The sequence below is a fragment of the Suillus discolor genome (genome assembly GCF_016758755.1).
Source record: "Suillus discolor strain FC423 chromosome Unknown F5147scaffold_56, whole genome shotgun sequence".
Taxonomy (NCBI): domain Eukaryota; kingdom Fungi; phylum Basidiomycota; class Agaricomycetes; order Boletales; family Suillaceae; genus Suillus; species Suillus discolor.
Genome location: NW_024541303.1, coordinates 102,128 through 118,912, shown reverse-complemented (window position 1 = coordinate 118,912; position 16,785 = coordinate 102,128). Strand labels below are relative to the sequence as shown.

The window sequence follows — 16,785 nt, the reverse complement described above, 5'->3', positions numbered from 1 at the left end:
GGCAATTTCCGCTCTTCAAACGCGTCGCGTCTGCACGTGAGGTGCACCCTAGCATATCATTCCTGCTCTATTCTGAGTATATCATCATCACTGACGATGGCGGCGGTGAATGTCTCTCAGATACTGGCAGATACCTTAAGCGCAGATGCAAATACTAGGATCGCTGCTGAACTCAAGCTTTCTGAGGTTCTGCTCCATCAAGGCTGGTTTTCAAAATCGCGACCATTGACTGCAAATCTGATGTTTAGGCCGCGTTTATCAGAGGCAGCTCTAGCTCTAGCCCAGCTTATTTTAGCACAGGATGTTGATATCCCGCTCCGGCAGATAAGTTCTTTCCCTTCTTGCTGCGATATTTGCCTCTTTATCTTGGATCTTACCTAGCACTCAGCAAGCATTGTCCTCAGAAAATATGTCAAGGAACGATGGTCTCCATACTTTGAATCGTTCAAGGGCAACGCACCTTCAGTAGAGGTATGCTTCTCGACATTATCCGGGTTCATCATATCGATCTTCCACAGATCAAATCCCGAATACGCCATGCTGTCTTCCAAGGCTTATCAGACTCGAACCGGAAAATCCGGTCTTTATGTGTGAGTCCCAACTCAACTTGAGCCATTGGCACCTTAGATCTCAATGTCTATGCGAAGGCTCATACAATGTCATATATTGGGAACTGCGATTGGCCGGATGAATACCCTGAACTACTCAATTCCCTTATTTCCTTAATTTCTTCAAGTTCTTCTGACGCTGTGCATGGCGCGATGCAGGTGTTCACCGAATTTATAAAATCGGACCTCACCGAAGATCAAATTTTACCTGTATTGCGACAGCTTCTTCCTGTCTTGCTTACTATCCTTGGATCCACGGAGGTGCGATTCAACTTCCGTTCTGAAGTTTGATTTGTGACTGAAATTCCGAGAATAGCAACATACACCTTTGACTCGGGCACGAACTGTGTCAGTTTTTCGTCAATGCGTGACAGCACTCTACATGGTCAAAGATCAACACCCCCAAGCTGTGAAGGAAGCTACTGCAACCATCCTGCCAGTTTGGTTGGAGGCATTCAAAGTGCTTCTTAACCTTGACCCTTTGAAGGACGTATCCAACGAGGATAACTGGGATGGATTAGCCGTCAGAATCCAGGTCTTCAAGGTATTTGATTAAATACACGATCCAACGAGCTTCCTGATGCATGCAATTTCAGACACTGGACGTCATTCACACGTCATTCCCTCGTGCCATGACCTCGTACGTTCGTGGTTATCTAGATGCATCCTTGCGTCACCTTCAGGTGATGTCCGAAACATACGATACATTCTACATCTCAGGATCCGGAAGTGCCCCTGGGTCATCAGAGGAGGAAACAGTAGAAATACCGCACCTCATCTGCCCTTTGTTCGACTTTGTTTCGAATGTTGTCAGAGGGGGAAAAGCGAAGGAGTGGCTTCAGATGGAGAACCTGAACAGTTTGGTCTCCGCGATTTTCAATTATTCACGGATGACGGCGGATGACGTTCGTCCCACCCACGTCTTTGCTTTGGATGTTTATTGATTCACTACAGGAAGAGACGTGGGCGACAAATGCCAATGCTTTCGTGGCACATGAAGAAGATGACACACAGGCCTATGGCGTCAGAGTCGCTGGCTTCGAGTTGCTATATGTGCGTGGTGGGCTAGACACATTCAAAAGATGACTCATGTCTTCCGCAGACTATTCTCAACCGTTCTCCCGCCCAAATTTGTGCTACCTTCCAGACTACGATTCATCAGGTCATTGCAACATCACAGAGAGCACGAGAAAATGGGTCAACTGCTTGGTAAGTTGCTGAAAAATTGATTGCGTTCAACCTCTAATCGGTCGCGCACAGGTGGAAACCACTTGAAGCATCCTTGGCTGCGATTGGCTCTCAATCCGAAGATGTCCTCGAGTGCATTGAAAATGAACAGGATTCTGGCCGAGCAAAACCTATTGATGTGGAGGATTTGCTTGCCAATGTCGTTCCGTCAGTCCTAAACCAGTCTGGTATGCATCACGCATCTTCACGTGGGGTTCACGTTATTTGATATTTCTCCAGACTTTCCATTCTTGCAAGGCAGAGGCTTCGTATTCGCGAGTCAGTTTGCCAGGCTATTGCCGTTACAGATGGCTGGTCAGTATCTGGAAGCTGCTATGCATGTCATTGAATCGAATGCTGCTGGGATTCCTGTGAAAATATCTGCTGTCAAAGCTATTCACAAGTACGTGTTGTGTGCTTCGAATGACATCCATCTAATACCTCAGCAGCTTCTGTGAAGGCGCGGAGGAGTCGGCTATTACGCCCTTCGTGTCGCGGATTGCACAGGACCTGGGGCCATTCCTACTGGTAACGACTGAGGACACGTTATCCTTGGTTCTCGAGACGATGTCGGTTGTTCTAGATGTCAACAGGGCTCAATGGCTCACCACTGACTTGTCCAATTCTCTGGTATTGGCCGTCCTGGAAGTCTGGGCGAAGAATAACAAAGGTAGAATATACCTCACCTCCACCTTTCAACAAACTAATCGGAGATCATAGATCCCATCTTCCTATCAATTTTCACCGAAATATTCACCTCGCTGGCCTCCTCGATTGGCACAGGAGTGTACGAAACGGTTGTCAAACAGGCGCTTCCAACTCTTTGTACTGCCATCGCGAGTTCCAAACCTCAAGAAGCCTGGATAGCAGGGTCTGCCATTGACTTAATCTCAAGCCTCGTTCGTGGTGCACCCGAAGGCGGCCTTGGAGACGGCTTCTTCGCTCTCCTAGCACCTAGCTTGTTTAGCTGCCTTAGTGAAGCAGAAGATCGTGATGTTCTACAAAACGGCATGGCGTGTCTTGCTTTAATAGTCCGCAAAGACTGCAGGCAGATCCTAGAATGGCGGGGCCCATCCGGTCAATCCGGTCTCGATCATATTCTGAAAGTTATTGCGAAGCTCCTGCAAAACGATGATGAATCCGGTGGTTTGGTCATTGGTGATCTCATCATCCACTTGCTGCGTCATGCAGGCGAAGCTGTTCTCCCAGTACTTCCAGAGCTTCTTCAAGCTATGGTATTGCGGATGCTATCGGCCAAGACGGCCACATTCATCCAGAGCCTTGTCATTCCATTCGCGTTCCTCGCTTATAACCAGCAGGACACGGTGTTGTATTTGCTGGAATCGACTACGACGAATGGCAGGAACGGTCTCGATATCCTCATCCAGACGTGGTGTGAGAACGCAGAGACGTTCCAGGGCTTCTGGCAATCGCGTGTTAGCACACTGGCGCTCACAAAATTGTACGCCTCTGGTCGTCCAAGCCTGCAATCATTGATGGTCAAGGGCGATATTATCTTGAAGCCGGAGACGAAGAATGGTGAGTCTTCATTCCGCATAAAGAATTACTTGTTTCTGGATATTCAACGGTTTCTGCTTGTGCTTCCGGGACAGTGATCATGACCCGGTCGCGAACGAAGACGAGTATGCATCATTTGCCTATCTCTTGTTCTTTTTGCTCCGTTTGATACTGACTTTTGGCGGCGCAGCACCACATGAATTTACATCAGTGCCTTTCCCTGTGAAGGCGCTTAAACTGCTCGTGCACGATCTCAGAGCTGGGGGCGACTCTGCGACGATCCCCAAAGCCGAGTTTGATGTGGACTCGGATGATGGTGTGCGTACTGTTTGCAGGCTCCTTTATATGTCCTGCTAAGCGATCAACAGGATGAAGAATGGTCAGAAGAAGAGCAGCAGAATCAGGGCTTCAAGCAAGAAGAATTTGCCTTCCTCTCCGAGATGCTGGGTCCCCGCGGCGTCAACTTTGATAATGACGACATTCTCGAAGAGACGGATGATGAAGACCTTAGAAACGACGCCATCTCTCAGATTGACATGCAGGTAGGTGTTGCTGGTTTAACAGCAACTCGTACGTGCCTGACAGATATTTCAGGCGCACTTGGTGACATTCTTCAAAGAATGCGCATCACACAATGTCAACAACTTTTCCGCAAGCATGGAACAATTGTCGGCTGAGGAGATTATGGTTGTGCGCCACGCTATTGATCACTGAGTTTGGATGGTCAGTTCCCTACTACGAAAACATATTGTACATGAAAGCAAGAGCGTTATGTGATGATGGTATTCTGTCCCGTAGATACAAATTAGTATTGCTGACAAGCAACTCTTAAAAACCCTCCTTCCCCAAGTCCCATTCTCGAACAGTCCCCCTTTTCTTGTACTCGATGTCCATAATGTTATCCCCCCCACTAGCCCAACGATCAGCAACTTCACTGTCTGTGCCTTTCTTGTTGACCTTGTCTTTTGATATTCCGAGACGTTCAAGACGTTTCTTTTCAGCTTTATCTTCTCGCCGTTGCCGAATGAGTTCAAGCATGGCGTCCCAACCCTCGAACTCTGCGTCACTGACCAAGCCAGTAGCAGGTACGTTGGGAACAGGGAGTGTTGTGATATCGAGTCGGGGGTCGTAAGAGTCTTGAAAGTATTTGTCCATCTTTGAGGGAAGCTGCGCGGGCGGTAAAGGAGGGGGTGATGAAGACGGTGACCGAACGCTGTGGTATGAACCTGACGAAGTGACTGCGTGTTGGGGTCGGCGTGGTGGAGGGGAAGGTGAAAGGGTACGAGGGGGCGGTTTGGGAAATTCGTTGGGAGCTCCTGCTTGACCCTTGAAAGAAGGTAGAATTTCCCCTGTGGATTCCACAGCTTCATCGTCTGGGGATGTTTGGGATGACCGGGAAGGGGACCGAGTCGTACGACGACTCAGCCGCGTCTGCTTGGTGGTCTTTCTATGAGCATCATCAGATAGAGATACTGACCGCGTCCTTTTCCTGGAGACCGGAATCCCTGGAACAGGCTGCGCTAGCGAGTCGGTGCGACGTGGAGAAGTAGAACGGCTCGTATGGCGTCTTTTCCTTCTGGGATTGTCGTCATCATGTCGTCTACGTCTTCTATGTTGATGGTGATCGAAAGAACTAGTTCTCTCGGAAGATGGTGATCTCCGGCTGCTTGTCCTGTGCTTCGTATCACTACCTCGTTCCTTTGATGGTGAACGTGATTGATGTCTCCTTTTGCTGGGCCTGTTTCTGTAGTGACTGTCATCATCTTTATCATCTTTGTAATGCCTCCCAGGACTCTTTTCTTTCCCCTTGTTCCGGTCTTTATCCCTCCGTCGGTCACGTTCCCTTTGAATACCCCAACCATGTTCATCATGGTCAGGTCTCCGTCTCCTCATGCGTTCGGCAGCGACAGCCTCTTCCGCACGAGCTTTCCTATCTCTGCGCTCTTGCTCATCCTTCTCTCTTTTGATTTCCTGTGCAGCAAGCGCCTGTGCGCGAAGTATAGTCTTGTTGTGATCATCTGTGCTCTTAATGATTGAACTGAGGAAACGCTTATTCGGGCGAGGCGCATTTGGGTCAGGCCTAAACAAATCTTCAGTGAGTTGATGGTTTGATTTTTTTGGATGATAGACTCACGCAGGTGGAAGATATGCCCTAATTCCTACTGTGCCGTAGCTTTCGGCCTTCTGTTTCGCTTCCCTCAATATGAGCTCTGCAACGTGTCTGTCAAGGTCGTCATCAGTGATGGACGGAGAAACGGCTGTCCCCATGGACGCCCGGACGAGGTTTGAAACGACAGAGGATAGCGACGACTTGGACATGTTTGACAACGTCCCTCTGAGAGTCTTTCGGCAATCTGAATCCCACAGCTATATTTGTCATTGTTTGGCTTATTGTGGCTCCCGGTCCGTCGGCGACATAGGTGCGGATCATAACTCGCTCTCGGATGCATCTTCACAGGCGAGCGAACTTCAATTGACCCAAGTACGACATGGCAAATATTTTGAGACTTGTCCCTTCCGAAATCAAACTTTCCGCAGGCGTCGGCTCGATCACATACTGCCTGATCTGCTAAGTTGACTCTTATTAAGTACTTGACGAAAACTCGGCCCAAGTACGAGAAGGTTTTTGAATGAATGGTCTCGACTCTCGTGTAAGTCTCGCGTGATTGTTTCTCCGTAGACGACGCATGGCATGCTCAGGGGAGCTCCGCGGATCGACTTATCAACTTATAGAGTTCTATGATAATTCAATTTCAAGGCCTTTTTGTTCATCGGTCCTGCTCGATCCGATACAATAGCAAGGTTTACACTCAGCAATCGAAGGTCATACATGTATTGTTATATCTCAAAGCAAGCGACGATATACCCCAGAATCAGTGTACGTCCCCTTATCGCTGACGTCAGTGACGTTAAAGCGGCTGGTGCACTCTGCGATCAACTGGTGGAAACCTGACCGAGATCAGTCGCGGTATCACGATCAGCTCCACAGTATCTGCAATCTCGTTGAGAGTTGTTACATGTGGCGCAATCCCCCCTGTTCCATCACTCCGTTTTGATCAAGTGAGATAATCTCAACGCGCGGCCTCTTGTTGAACAGTCCAGGCAAGAACGTAATTGCCGATCGGCCTACAATGAACGTTCCCTAACTCCTTTCAATGAGCGGGTGCAACCGCGGCCCTTCATGAGGCTTTATTACAATTTATTAGTTGTGAGAACACGACCGTCGCGTGTCAACCTGTGTAAACTCGCGGGTGCCTTAGTAAATCAGGGGGAAGACCAAAATTTTCCGAGAAAATACTATTTCGCCTCCGACTCACTGAAGCAGAACCCAGAACCCTTTGGGTAGAACATCATTTCGCGTCCGACTCGATCTGAAGCGATGTACCGTCTGCGATTAATTTATACAGTGTCATTGCGGCATCGAGCGGGGTTGTGGGGGATTTAGTCTATCGATTGTGATTGACTGGAGTGGATTGCTTTGTCTGAGCGCCAAAAGCTTGAGGGCCGTCCGCACGGCAACAACCGACAGTGGGTTGCCCCTAGCAGTGGAAGAAGGTTCTTGACAGAACGGAATACATGAAAATGAGTCATAATGACGGACGGTGACCGTAAGTCGTGGGATGTGATCCAATGGCACTGGAATCAGGGGAATATCGATAAATCCGAGTCGCCTGAAGGCATAGGAAGCTAAATGACCCTACTATGTCCCTCCCAATTGAAGGAAGACTTCCCAATCGATGATGTGTACAGACCATCGGAGAATTTGTGGACTCTTCGTAGGGTCTCGTTTCAGTAAACGTATAAGCTTCGTTAACGTTTCGATTTATTGATATTTAAAAATGGAAGGTGTGAACCGTGTAGACGGAGGTAATGGCCATCTACTTACCATCATGCTCCGGCGGCAGTGTCAGAAATTTGTTATGAGCTGTGGTCATTTCATTTCACCGCCTTCATATAAATATGGTTCCATGGAATACGTTGAATCCAATATTCAGCCTGCCACAGCTGAACAAGTGCTGAACAGCACTGGGCCAATCTTGTTCTATACATCGCGTATCTTAATCAGTGATCTAATATCATGACTTTTTGCGGATACTTACCATATTCCGGGCCTCCAATGGTGAGTAGTTTGATGCAGGTCGTCGGGGCGCACGTTGACATATCTGCAGGTTGTGGAACACGAAATATCACTCAAATTCACGTCTAGTCCTGCTCATGACTCGGAAGTTTACGACAACATTCGAACACCGCGCGTGCCTGCTAGCGGCATCCCTATTGAAATTGTGCTGACCATCTTGGAGACCGCGTACTTCGATGATAGAGGTGGTCCTGACATCGACCTCTTAAGCAAGTGCACACTTGTTTGCAAAGCATGGTCGCTCCATGCTCAAAAGCTTTTGTTTCGACGAGTTCGCCTCCGCTCGCATTCGGCGTTTGCTTCGTTTACTCACGCTGTCAACCGGAATTCTCCGCAAGGGCGAATACTCGGTGACGCCGTTATTCAAATGCGTGCTGTCCTTGATTATAACCAGCCTGGTTGCCTCAATCAGTCGTCGCTCGCCGTTGCAGTGGCTAATTGCCCCAATTTGTACGAGCTTGACCTTGCTCAGTACGGGTACGTGGCTGCTGGTAAAGATGTCGTTGGAAGTCCTGCTCAAGAACGCATGCGGCGTCCCGCCCCGTCTTTTGACGAGCATTCTCTAGCATTACTTATTGCTGGCCCGCACATCACGGCTTTGAGCTTCAGCAACTGGTCGGAGAACAATCAGTCCCTTCTCCAACTTCTTGAAGTTTGGCCTTCTTTGAAATCACTCTCCATCACTGGAACATCTCCCGTTCTATCCCCTGGCATGACGTATCCACCATTCCCCTGCGCTCTGGAAGAACTGCGCTTGAACTGCCAAAGAGAACCTGCCAAGGAATTTCTTGACTGGCTCTTGCATTGCTCCGCGGAAGAAAAGAGTTTACGAGTCATTGACCTAGAACGTCAGCCAAGTCCCGAACTTTTAGACTTCCTCGTCGAGAAGCACGGCGAAACGTTGCACTCGCTGGCCATTCCATCTTTTGCCACGCATGAACACGCACATGCGGCGATGCGATGCCGCTCTCTTCGTGAGCTTCGCACCGAGAGCTCATGGTCTTCTCCTGTCATTTGCCGTCAAATGCCAGAGACCATACAACACCTAGCATTCGGGCTGGACCTGGATACCCTTCTCAATCCTATCGTTGATCTCGTCAAGACTCGGGACGACCTGCAAGCAGTAACAGTTAACCTTTGGCGCGACGGCCACCGTCATCCCCAGTTCGCATCTCTCCAGATGGCGTGCGCATACCGCGGTGTTGATCTCCGTCTAACGCGGGATGTGCGAAGGATGCGCTTGTTGGTAGTGAGTAAACAGCCTTCTTTCCTGCTGTAAAATTGACATTGATCGACCGAATAGCGCGGGGATCCAGTTGTGCCGCCGACGTACCCGCGCACTCATACTCTCGACAGCATGCAACCTGCTATCTGCCCTGTTTTTGTGGCATAATCCGACGATTGTGATTCCGTCATGACACTTGAAGAATTCCATTACCTACGAGTACCAATATATTTGTCAATACTGTGACACGACCCCCCATTCTACGTCGGCTTTTGCATTATCATGATCATCTTCTAATCACACCCTATTCATTTATGAATATTTTCTATTGTAGCTGTCGGAATACGTATCAGCCTATACATACATCAATATGACAGAATTATTACTCTACTGCACATAACGAGGGCTCGACCATTGATTCATGCAATAATATCTTCTTGATCACGGTTATGGTCTTGTTCCAAGGGTCGCCGTGGGTCATAATGCATAAACGTTTAAACGGCCAAGATAATTCCAGTTTGAGGTGGTTATTGTGCTTGAATTCTATTTGACTCTTGATACACACGCTATTATAGCTTCGAGTCTTCGACCCCCGCAAGGTGCGCTCTTCATTTTGTTGGTCGTGGAACAGTGATGAACTAGTATGTAAGTGAGTAGCAGTCGACGATGACTACGGCGGTCTCGACATCCAGCGAGCTGTCGAGCCTTCCAGACGTTCTCTCTGGCTCGCTGCTCGCGTCAAGCTCATCTAATCTTCATTTCCTCGCCGAATTACCTACCAATGCGCTGTCAGATTTACTGTCAACGCCGACCGCGCTCACGACGCAATCTCATACATTGACTTCTTCACTCACTGCTTTGACACATACATCTTATCCGACCTTTCTCTCCCTTCACCACACATCAACAGCACTGCTGACATCACTCTCTTCGTTTGACACGTCACTCAATTCTCTAATCAACACTGCTCTACCAGCTCTTGACGACGCCGCACGCGTTTTTCGCGAGAAGACTGGTCCAGAGGTTATCGAGGGAAGGCAGAAAGCACGCGTCGTACTGGAGCAGCACGACAAACTATGTGACTTGCTTGATGTTCCAGTTCTCATTGACACATGCGTCCGCAACGGGCTCTATGCAGAAGCTCTCTCACTAGCCGCCCACGCATCATCTGCATTGTCCTCCCTAATCGCTCAAAGTAGGAAGAGTTCCAGCGGTGACGAAGAAGCCACGCACGGTTTGCCGCTTCAACTTGCAGATTCCTTGCAAGCTGAGATAGCTTCTTCGCTGCATTCCATGCAACTCATCCTCCTGAACACGTTATATGAACCCGCTCGCAAGCTACCAGCGTTCTGGAAAGCAGTACAATTTCTTCGTCGAATGAAGGCCATACATGAGGACGAACTAGCGCTCGTGTTCATCAGCGCCCGAATTGGATGCCTCCGCGATACTTTGGATGGTATTGAAAGGGATGCTGGTATACCTTCCGATGCTGGGAGTCTGGAGTTTAAGTTCCCAGCTGGAAGCACTGTAGAGGAAAGAGAGCGAGAGATTGATAGAGAGGCTGATGACGTCGCCCGGTTCTTAAAGAAGTACATTGACATTTGGAGGGAAGGCGCGTACGATCTTGTCACGCAATATACGACGATATTCCTCGACCGTTCGCATGCTGGAGCACGGATAGCACCATCTGCAGATCAGGATGCCTCGACATCCTCTTATATCATCAGACAAACGTTGCCTTCTACACTTCTGGAGCTGCTCCTTCCGACTCTCCGATCGTACCTTGAACGTGCTTATCCTCACCTCGCACCACTTGCGACACAGCTTGCCTATTGTAGTTCTGCTTTAGCACGCGTAGGGATGGTAAGTGTCATACATATTTAATTCATCTCGCATTAAATTGGTGCGCATACAGGATTTTCGTGCGCTACTATCACCACTGATTTCACGATCAGTCATCAACGGGTTTGTACGAGATGTACGACTCGGTGCGGAGCATGAATGGTCTGGCGTGGTCGCCAAGCACGTCACGAACAAACCTAAGCCCTCTGCTCCTTCCATCTGGCTGGTTGCTACGCCTAACAGTGTGCCTGCGTTCAAGACGCTCGCTCTCTCGCCATCCAATGCTTCGCATTCTCCGCCGCAAGTGCTAACCGCCTTCCCGCCACTTGCGAAAATGTTGAACGCATATATTCGTGCGCTAAACAGGCTACGCATGCTTGCGCCTGTTGATGCGTTGTGGGGCGTCGTGGATGGTGCCGAAGAGTGTCTTGCAAATACAGGCCACGGTCTACTACAATATGCCAAGGACTGGCGAGGTGGGGATGCGAAAGAGATACAGATTTTGCAAGCAGCCGGGGCAGCATATACCCGAGTTCTTGTTCCTTGGCTGCAACGCGCTATTGTGGAGGGTGTCTTCAGTGCCTCACTCAATGATCGTCAATCTGCTGTTGACGGAGCTGGAGACCCCGTTGTAGGCGAAAAAGGTAAACGTGAGCTGTCTTTCATAGTTAGAGAGTGGGAGAGCTGGCTAGGCTCCACAGGAATATAATGTAGAGATGTGATGGCAAAGCGATCGATGCCCTTGATCTTGATTTGTTTCTCTGATTGTGAGCGTTCTTGATTCCATGAGCCAAAACGACGTTGCCACTACGTGGTTCATTCTACTTGGAAATATATATTGAAATACGTGTCCGTCTTGCCGGGAATGTCTTGCTAGGAATGCTCCACGGCGCTCCGACGTGCACTGGCCGCCTTGCATGTAGCACTTCCCGGGAAAAGGAGCGACACCAGACCAAGTGCGGCGATAGCTAATGCTAAGTGTGGTTGCAACAGGGGTAACACCTATTTCTAAGCTGAGAACACGTGCCTTGTCGTTCACTCACGTGTGCACTAGCACTCTTTCACTCAAGGCTAGTATGCCTTGACCGCCTTAACATATACTGGTGTGCTAGTTCAGTAGTGATCTTGCCCAGTGACCCTATTTCCCGCGTTCGTGGGCTGTAGCATCAGGCTCTCAGGTCACGCGTTGAGTCAGGGATAAAAACCGATCCTTCAAAATGTACCGAGGTCCGACCGACGCACAAACTTCGCGCGGGTACTATTGTAGACCAATCTGCTTCTGAATGATGCTCAGAATGACTGGCCAGATAAGTGGTTGCTTGTGCGCGCAGCGAAGGCCTTGGAAAACTCTATGCATTGGCTATTTCTTACCCACAAAACGGTTTCCCTTAGCTCATTTGTGTACGGGTGTGTCAAGCCTGTACCTTTGGGGATCGAAGAATTCCTTCGCTTTGATCCCGGACCGCATGACCCTGTCATACGTCACGATGGATGGATATTCACTTCGCTTATTCAGAACTTGTACTTAAGCATACCAGCTCAGCAGGAGGACTGTCCAACCGCCTTTTCTTAGACGTTTGTCCTACTAGATCATGGCAAGAGATGTTCCAACGAGCCGTAGAGCGGTCTTGCTCGCCATTTTCATCGCGTTTGGTGAGTTTATTCTCGTCACTGCCATCCTGCGCTCATTGAACTCTTCCTTGCAGGAGGTGCGCGGGTTTCATATACAGACTATAAAACGTACGTCGTTGATTACCAACTGCAAAGCTCCCATTTCTTTGCTTACATGGCCAGTAGATTGACACCTACGGTGATACAGGCTTCCTGTTTGGGTATGATATGGGCGTCATTTCCGTATGTCCTCATACTTCCTCAATCCTCGGCACATCCGAGTCTAAACTGTTCGTCTACTCTAGGGATGTCTGATTATGCCAGACTTTATTCGCCGATTCGGCCAAGAAGGAACGGATGGTCAGTACTACCTGTCAAGTTCGAGACAATCGATCATCGTCTCTCTTCTGTCGGCCGGGTAAGACTACGATATTTGATTCTACTCTGTGCTGACATTCATACCCGTCGTAGCACGTTCTGGTGGGGGAACCATATCTTGTTATTCTTATAATAATCTGACGATGCTTAAAGTGGAGCCATCGCTCAAGCGTTCACATCTGATCGGCTTGGACGCCGCGGATCCATTCTGTTCTGGTCGGCTATCTTTACTGTTGGCGTGGCTATCCAAACTGGCACGACATACTCTCTCGTTCAGTTGGTAATAGGGCGTTATATCGCAGGTTTAGGTGTTGGTTCATTATCAGGTTGGTGCCGATGTCAGGATAAGACTCTGTGAATCTAACTACATCTATTCAGCTATTGTGCCCCTGTACAACGGAGAAACGGCACCGAAAGCTATTCGTGGCACGATCTTGGTCATCTATCAAGTTCAAATTATCTCGGGGTCCGTAAAGTCTTCATCCTCCATTAGAACACTCACTAACGGTTGCTATCTAGCATATTTTTGAGTTATGTACTTGAACTTGGAAGTCACACAATTAACAACTCCACGTCTTGGCGACTCCCTATTGGATTGCAAATGGTCTGGGGCATCATACTTTTATCTGGAATTTTTTTCCTTCCAGAATCTCCGTACGTGCAACATCTGAAAAATTCTCATTTCAAACTGACGAATTTGACCTTTATTAGCCGACACCTTCTAGGAACTGGACGAGGTGACGAAGCGCGCAAGGTAGTTGCAGAACTCAACGGAGTTCCTGAAGACGACCCTCTTGTTATTGAGATTGTCGAGGAACTCGATTTTGCTATCAGAGCAGAGAATGAGGGTGGCAAAGCGACTTGGTTAGAATGCTTCTCTACGAGAAATGCACTGTGGCGTCGGACAATCAATGGCATGATGCTTCAATTTATTCAGCAGCTTAACGGCCAGAACTTTTACTGTAAGATCCCTCATGCCGATTTCCTTTTCATTTATAAAGACTATTGTCGACAGACTACTATGGCGACACCTTCTTTCAGAGTGCAGGTGCAGGGCGAGTCTTGAATTTCTCCACTTAATGCAGTTTAGCTCATGTAATGTCAGGCTTTCACCTTATATCATCCAGACAGTTCTTGGAGCTGTGTCAGTTTTTGGAACTCTCCCCGCACTGTACTTCATCGAGGCTTGGGGTCGCCGAAAGGTATTCTTTCTTCCGTTAGACGATCAGAGGAGAAATTTACTTTTTTCTCTAGTCCCTTCTACTTGGCGCATTTGCGCAAGCTGTCTGTGCACTAATCGTTCGTGCACATTATCCGTTGACAAACAGTGCTGGACTGATACTTCCACTAGGTTGCTGTGGTTGGGCATACCACCCTTGCACCTACCGGAACACCAACTTCGGCACTTACTGCTCGTAATAGAGCTGGGGGCGACGTCGTTATCGCTTTTGCAGTATTTCAAGTGTTCAGCTTCGGTACGACTTGGGGACCTACTCCGTGGGTGTACCTTGGGGAGTCTTTCCCTCTTCGAGTGCGCCCCAAGTCAATTGCTCTCGGCAGCGCTACAAGTACGATTGCTCCATTTTCATTATTTGAATTTGTTACTCACGCTTGTCCAAGACTGGTTCTGGAATTTCATGCTTTCGTTCTTCTCTCCAAGGATTGTCGATCGGTGAGTCTAAACTACAGCCAAAGGTTCTAAAGATATTTCTCAGTGTCTGAACACCTCACTAGGATTGGTCCAATGATAATGATGGTCTTCTTCGGCATGCTTGTCTTTGGATATATCTACGTGTATTTTGCCATTCCTGAAACCAAAGGTTTAACTTTAGAAGAGGTAATAATCCATTGCACGTTCTAAATTTCTGCTCATCTAATGAACAACTAGGTGGACGAGTTGTACCGCTCTGGCATTCCGCCATGGCGATCAGTAGGCTGGCGACCGAGTGAGAAGCATCATCACGAAGTGCATGAGAAAGGAACTTCGGACTCGGTGGAGAAACCCTGAAGATATATATGCATCGCAATACTACGTATTGATATGATAGTATCCATGTACTTGTACGCTGACCATGTTATTCCAAACGATGTGTAAGTTATGTGTTTCCGATGAGGGAAGACACTATAGAATGAGGCAGGTATCAATAATAACAAGGCATGGCGACAGTAAGTATAGGCCTACAACTGTGAAGTAGGACATGCATCATCCGGATCCACTTACAAGCTGGGATTCACATTGTTTGCGACGCCTACTAGTGATCGACCAGAACGATCAGATTTAGAAAGTGCTCACAGTACTACTAGAAATAACGTGTTTCTTGCGAAATAAAGTTCGAGTTGTGCGAAAGCTTCAACTTGAAGAGTTCACTGAAAGGGGTCACTGGTAGATTGTCGATGGCTTCTAGAGTAGCACACAATGCCCGCGGAACTCCTACTCCAACGATAATCAACAAAAAACTTGAAGTAACTGCGACTGCCAGTAGGGTTACAAAAGTCATATGAAAAGTACTAGTCGGCTGAAAGCTAGAGACAAGAGTGTCATATATAAGAGACCAAGTGAGAAGCATGGTAGTGACATATCAAAACGAAAAGTAACTAGTCGGCTGAAAGCTAGAGACAAGAGTGGCGTGTATGAGAGACAAAGTGAGAAGCATGGTAGTGACATATCAAAATAAAATTTACGAGGTACAAGAATAGCTAGCGCCAGATTCTGTGGAAAATCTGGAAAGATCTAATAGATTCACATGGTTTTGCGATCGGGCACTGGCAACAACGGGACAAGCCTAGTTTGTCGTATTTCCGGGCCCATGGTGCTAAAGTACCTGCAATTTCAATCGGGTTAAGTGACAGTTCATACCAACGAGAAGGTCTCATTACCTTTGACTTTCAAAACCCCAAGAATGGCTTGCCCGAACCCAGTTTGCTGCCCCGTTAAGGTACTCCTTGACTAGGACGTCGACGGAAGGCCCCCATGAGGGAACCTTCGCAAGACCGTCGATAAATCGTTTCTGAACTTCAGCGTGATAATGTGCTGCCCAAGCCATCGCGCTGCCACTGTCGAGGTCCAGTTCCAACATGACGATGCTGATCAAATTATGGAATTCGTTCCCAGCCGCTTGCTCCTTGCTGTACGACGTCATGTCCTGTGAAGGAAGTTAGCAGACCGCAAACTACGACGTTCTCAATATCACTTTACATTATCGATAAATATGAGCTCTGTGATGTAATTAACAAGATCCATGATGACGGGATGCCGGAACACTTCATCAGGAAGGTCCATCCCCATCTCCAATATTGTTAAAGAAGGTTTTAACCCAACAGTTGCGCACCGGAGCTTGATGTAGTCATCGAGACTGCGCCTACGGCCTTGCTCACGGTCGAGGGCCTCGACAACTACTGAATTAAGGTATTCATCGAATGTTTCAAGGAAGTGACGTTGAGAAGGCAGGCTTGCAGATTGGGTCGCGCGAGCCCAAAATCTATGCAAAAACCCTTGGGCATCAGATGATTGTCAAACGAGTCAGAAGCACTTGCACTTACTGTCGCGCAATTTCGCCGATGATGCATTCGCCTTCTGGTCGTATCTTATGGGGATTGTGTAGGGCATCGAGCACGATGTCCACCCTTTCCCTCGTGACTGCTTCATTCTCCATGTCGGTGTACTCCTCCAAAATGAAGAATAAATTCATCAGGTCACAACTGCTTTGAAGGTGTTCTATTTTGTTCAGGAATGGAATCAGGGTTCTGTGATGCGTTAATTGCAGAGTACGAACCTCTTGGTGCGTTGGGATAAGCCAGTGCTGATAGGCGGGCTATAAAAATGTGTTAATCATCGTCAGAATATAGGGTTCGTGACATAGGTCGAACCAAAATCACACTTGTCGAATGCTTCTTGTGACTTGGGACTCAGTGCCTTGAAATCACGGAATGAAGCATCGACTTCAGCTTTCACATCTTCGTAATGAGGATTGATAGTACGAGGCCAGGGCCAGTTAACCATAGTGTCTGGGAGGTATAACATCTTTGGGCGAGCATCCATGACTTCCGAAATATAGTTTCTGATGAGGAGTGTAAAAGTTGAAAGAGGGGCGAATTGTCGCTGGTCCAGTCCGCTTCCCGCAGAACTTATATACGTGCCAGGTCAGAATGGGCCCACATCACATATACATATGCAATAAATGAATGTGGTATATAACCACGATTCTGTCAGCGTCAGACTGCAAAGGTAGTAGGATCGG

General features: G+C 48.2%; 7 protein-coding genes across 7 annotated transcripts; 4 read left to right on the top strand and 3 right to left on the bottom strand.

Annotated features, from left to right (window-relative positions):
* Window positions 1-19: 19 nt before the first annotated feature.
* On the top strand, window positions 20-4,124 carry F5147DRAFT_332581 (ARM repeat-containing protein). Its single transcript, XM_041429259.1, has 17 exons — window positions 20-202; window positions 263-324; window positions 385-471; window positions 519-590; window positions 648-869; window positions 925-1,152; window positions 1,205-1,513; window positions 1,563-1,661; window positions 1,711-1,817; window positions 1,869-2,023; window positions 2,076-2,238; window positions 2,285-2,505; window positions 2,556-3,374; window positions 3,449-3,478; window positions 3,544-3,671; window positions 3,722-3,895; window positions 3,948-4,124. Exons 1-17 carry the CDS (start codon window positions 97-99, stop codon window positions 4,065-4,067), a joined length of 3,102 nt encoding a protein of 1,033 aa, XP_041289338.1. The 5' UTR covers window positions 20-96; the 3' UTR covers window positions 4,068-4,124.
* A 57-nt stretch (window positions 4,125-4,181) lies between these two features.
* On the bottom strand, window positions 4,182-5,672 carry F5147DRAFT_747229 (uncharacterized protein; the record flags this gene model as incomplete). Its single annotated transcript, XM_041439924.1, has 2 exons — window positions 4,182-5,433; window positions 5,488-5,672. The coding sequence occupies 2 exons, from the start codon at window positions 5,670-5,672 to the stop codon at window positions 4,182-4,184; spliced, it is 1,437 nt and encodes a 478-aa protein (XP_041289337.1).
* A 1,085-nt stretch (window positions 5,673-6,757) lies between these two features.
* F5147DRAFT_332577 (uncharacterized protein) lies at window positions 6,758-7,473 on the bottom strand. Its single transcript, XM_041429258.1, has 3 exons — window positions 7,331-7,473; window positions 7,240-7,278; window positions 6,758-7,158 (listed from the first exon to the last, which is right to left on the bottom strand). Exons 1-3 carry the CDS (start codon window positions 7,401-7,403, stop codon window positions 6,941-6,943), a joined length of 330 nt encoding a protein of 109 aa, XP_041289336.1. The 5' UTR covers window positions 7,404-7,473; the 3' UTR covers window positions 6,758-6,940.
* F5147DRAFT_711270 (uncharacterized protein) lies at window positions 7,351-9,163 on the top strand. The gene is made up of 3 exons (XM_041438313.1): window positions 7,351-7,473; window positions 7,523-8,740; window positions 8,795-9,163. Exons 1-3 carry the CDS (start codon window positions 7,432-7,434, stop codon window positions 8,882-8,884), a joined length of 1,350 nt encoding a protein of 449 aa, XP_041289335.1. The 5' UTR covers window positions 7,351-7,431; the 3' UTR covers window positions 8,885-9,163.
* Window positions 9,164-9,322: 159 nt separating this feature from the next.
* On the top strand, window positions 9,323-11,410 carry F5147DRAFT_711269 (Dor1-like family-domain-containing protein). The gene is made up of 2 exons (XM_041438312.1): window positions 9,323-10,579; window positions 10,632-11,410. Exons 1-2 carry the CDS (start codon window positions 9,383-9,385, stop codon window positions 11,265-11,267), a joined length of 1,833 nt encoding a protein of 610 aa, XP_041289334.1. The 5' UTR covers window positions 9,323-9,382; the 3' UTR covers window positions 11,268-11,410.
* Window positions 11,411-12,150: 740 nt separating this feature from the next.
* F5147DRAFT_762983 (general substrate transporter) lies at window positions 12,151-14,646 on the top strand (the record flags this gene model as incomplete). Its single annotated transcript, XM_041440608.1, has 15 exons — window positions 12,151-12,267; window positions 12,356-12,412; window positions 12,475-12,587; window positions 12,641-12,649; window positions 12,701-12,873; window positions 12,926-13,013; window positions 13,067-13,201; window positions 13,259-13,509; window positions 13,563-13,602; window positions 13,653-13,749; window positions 13,802-13,846; window positions 13,899-14,115; window positions 14,168-14,219; window positions 14,282-14,384; window positions 14,436-14,646. The coding sequence occupies 15 exons, from the start codon at window positions 12,151-12,153 to the stop codon at window positions 14,553-14,555; spliced, it is 1,617 nt and encodes a 538-aa protein (XP_041289333.1). The 3' UTR covers window positions 14,556-14,646.
* Window positions 14,647-14,924: 278 nt separating this feature from the next.
* On the bottom strand, window positions 14,925-16,738 carry F5147DRAFT_711248 (terpenoid synthase). The gene is made up of 6 exons (XM_041438311.1): window positions 16,415-16,738; window positions 16,321-16,359; window positions 16,088-16,262; window positions 15,744-16,026; window positions 15,425-15,690; window positions 14,925-15,369 (listed from the first exon to the last, which is right to left on the bottom strand). The coding sequence occupies exons 1-6, from the start codon at window positions 16,584-16,586 to the stop codon at window positions 15,288-15,290; spliced, it is 1,017 nt and encodes a 338-aa protein (XP_041289332.1). The 5' UTR covers window positions 16,587-16,738; the 3' UTR covers window positions 14,925-15,287.
* Between the last annotated feature and the right edge of the window lie 47 nt (window positions 16,739-16,785).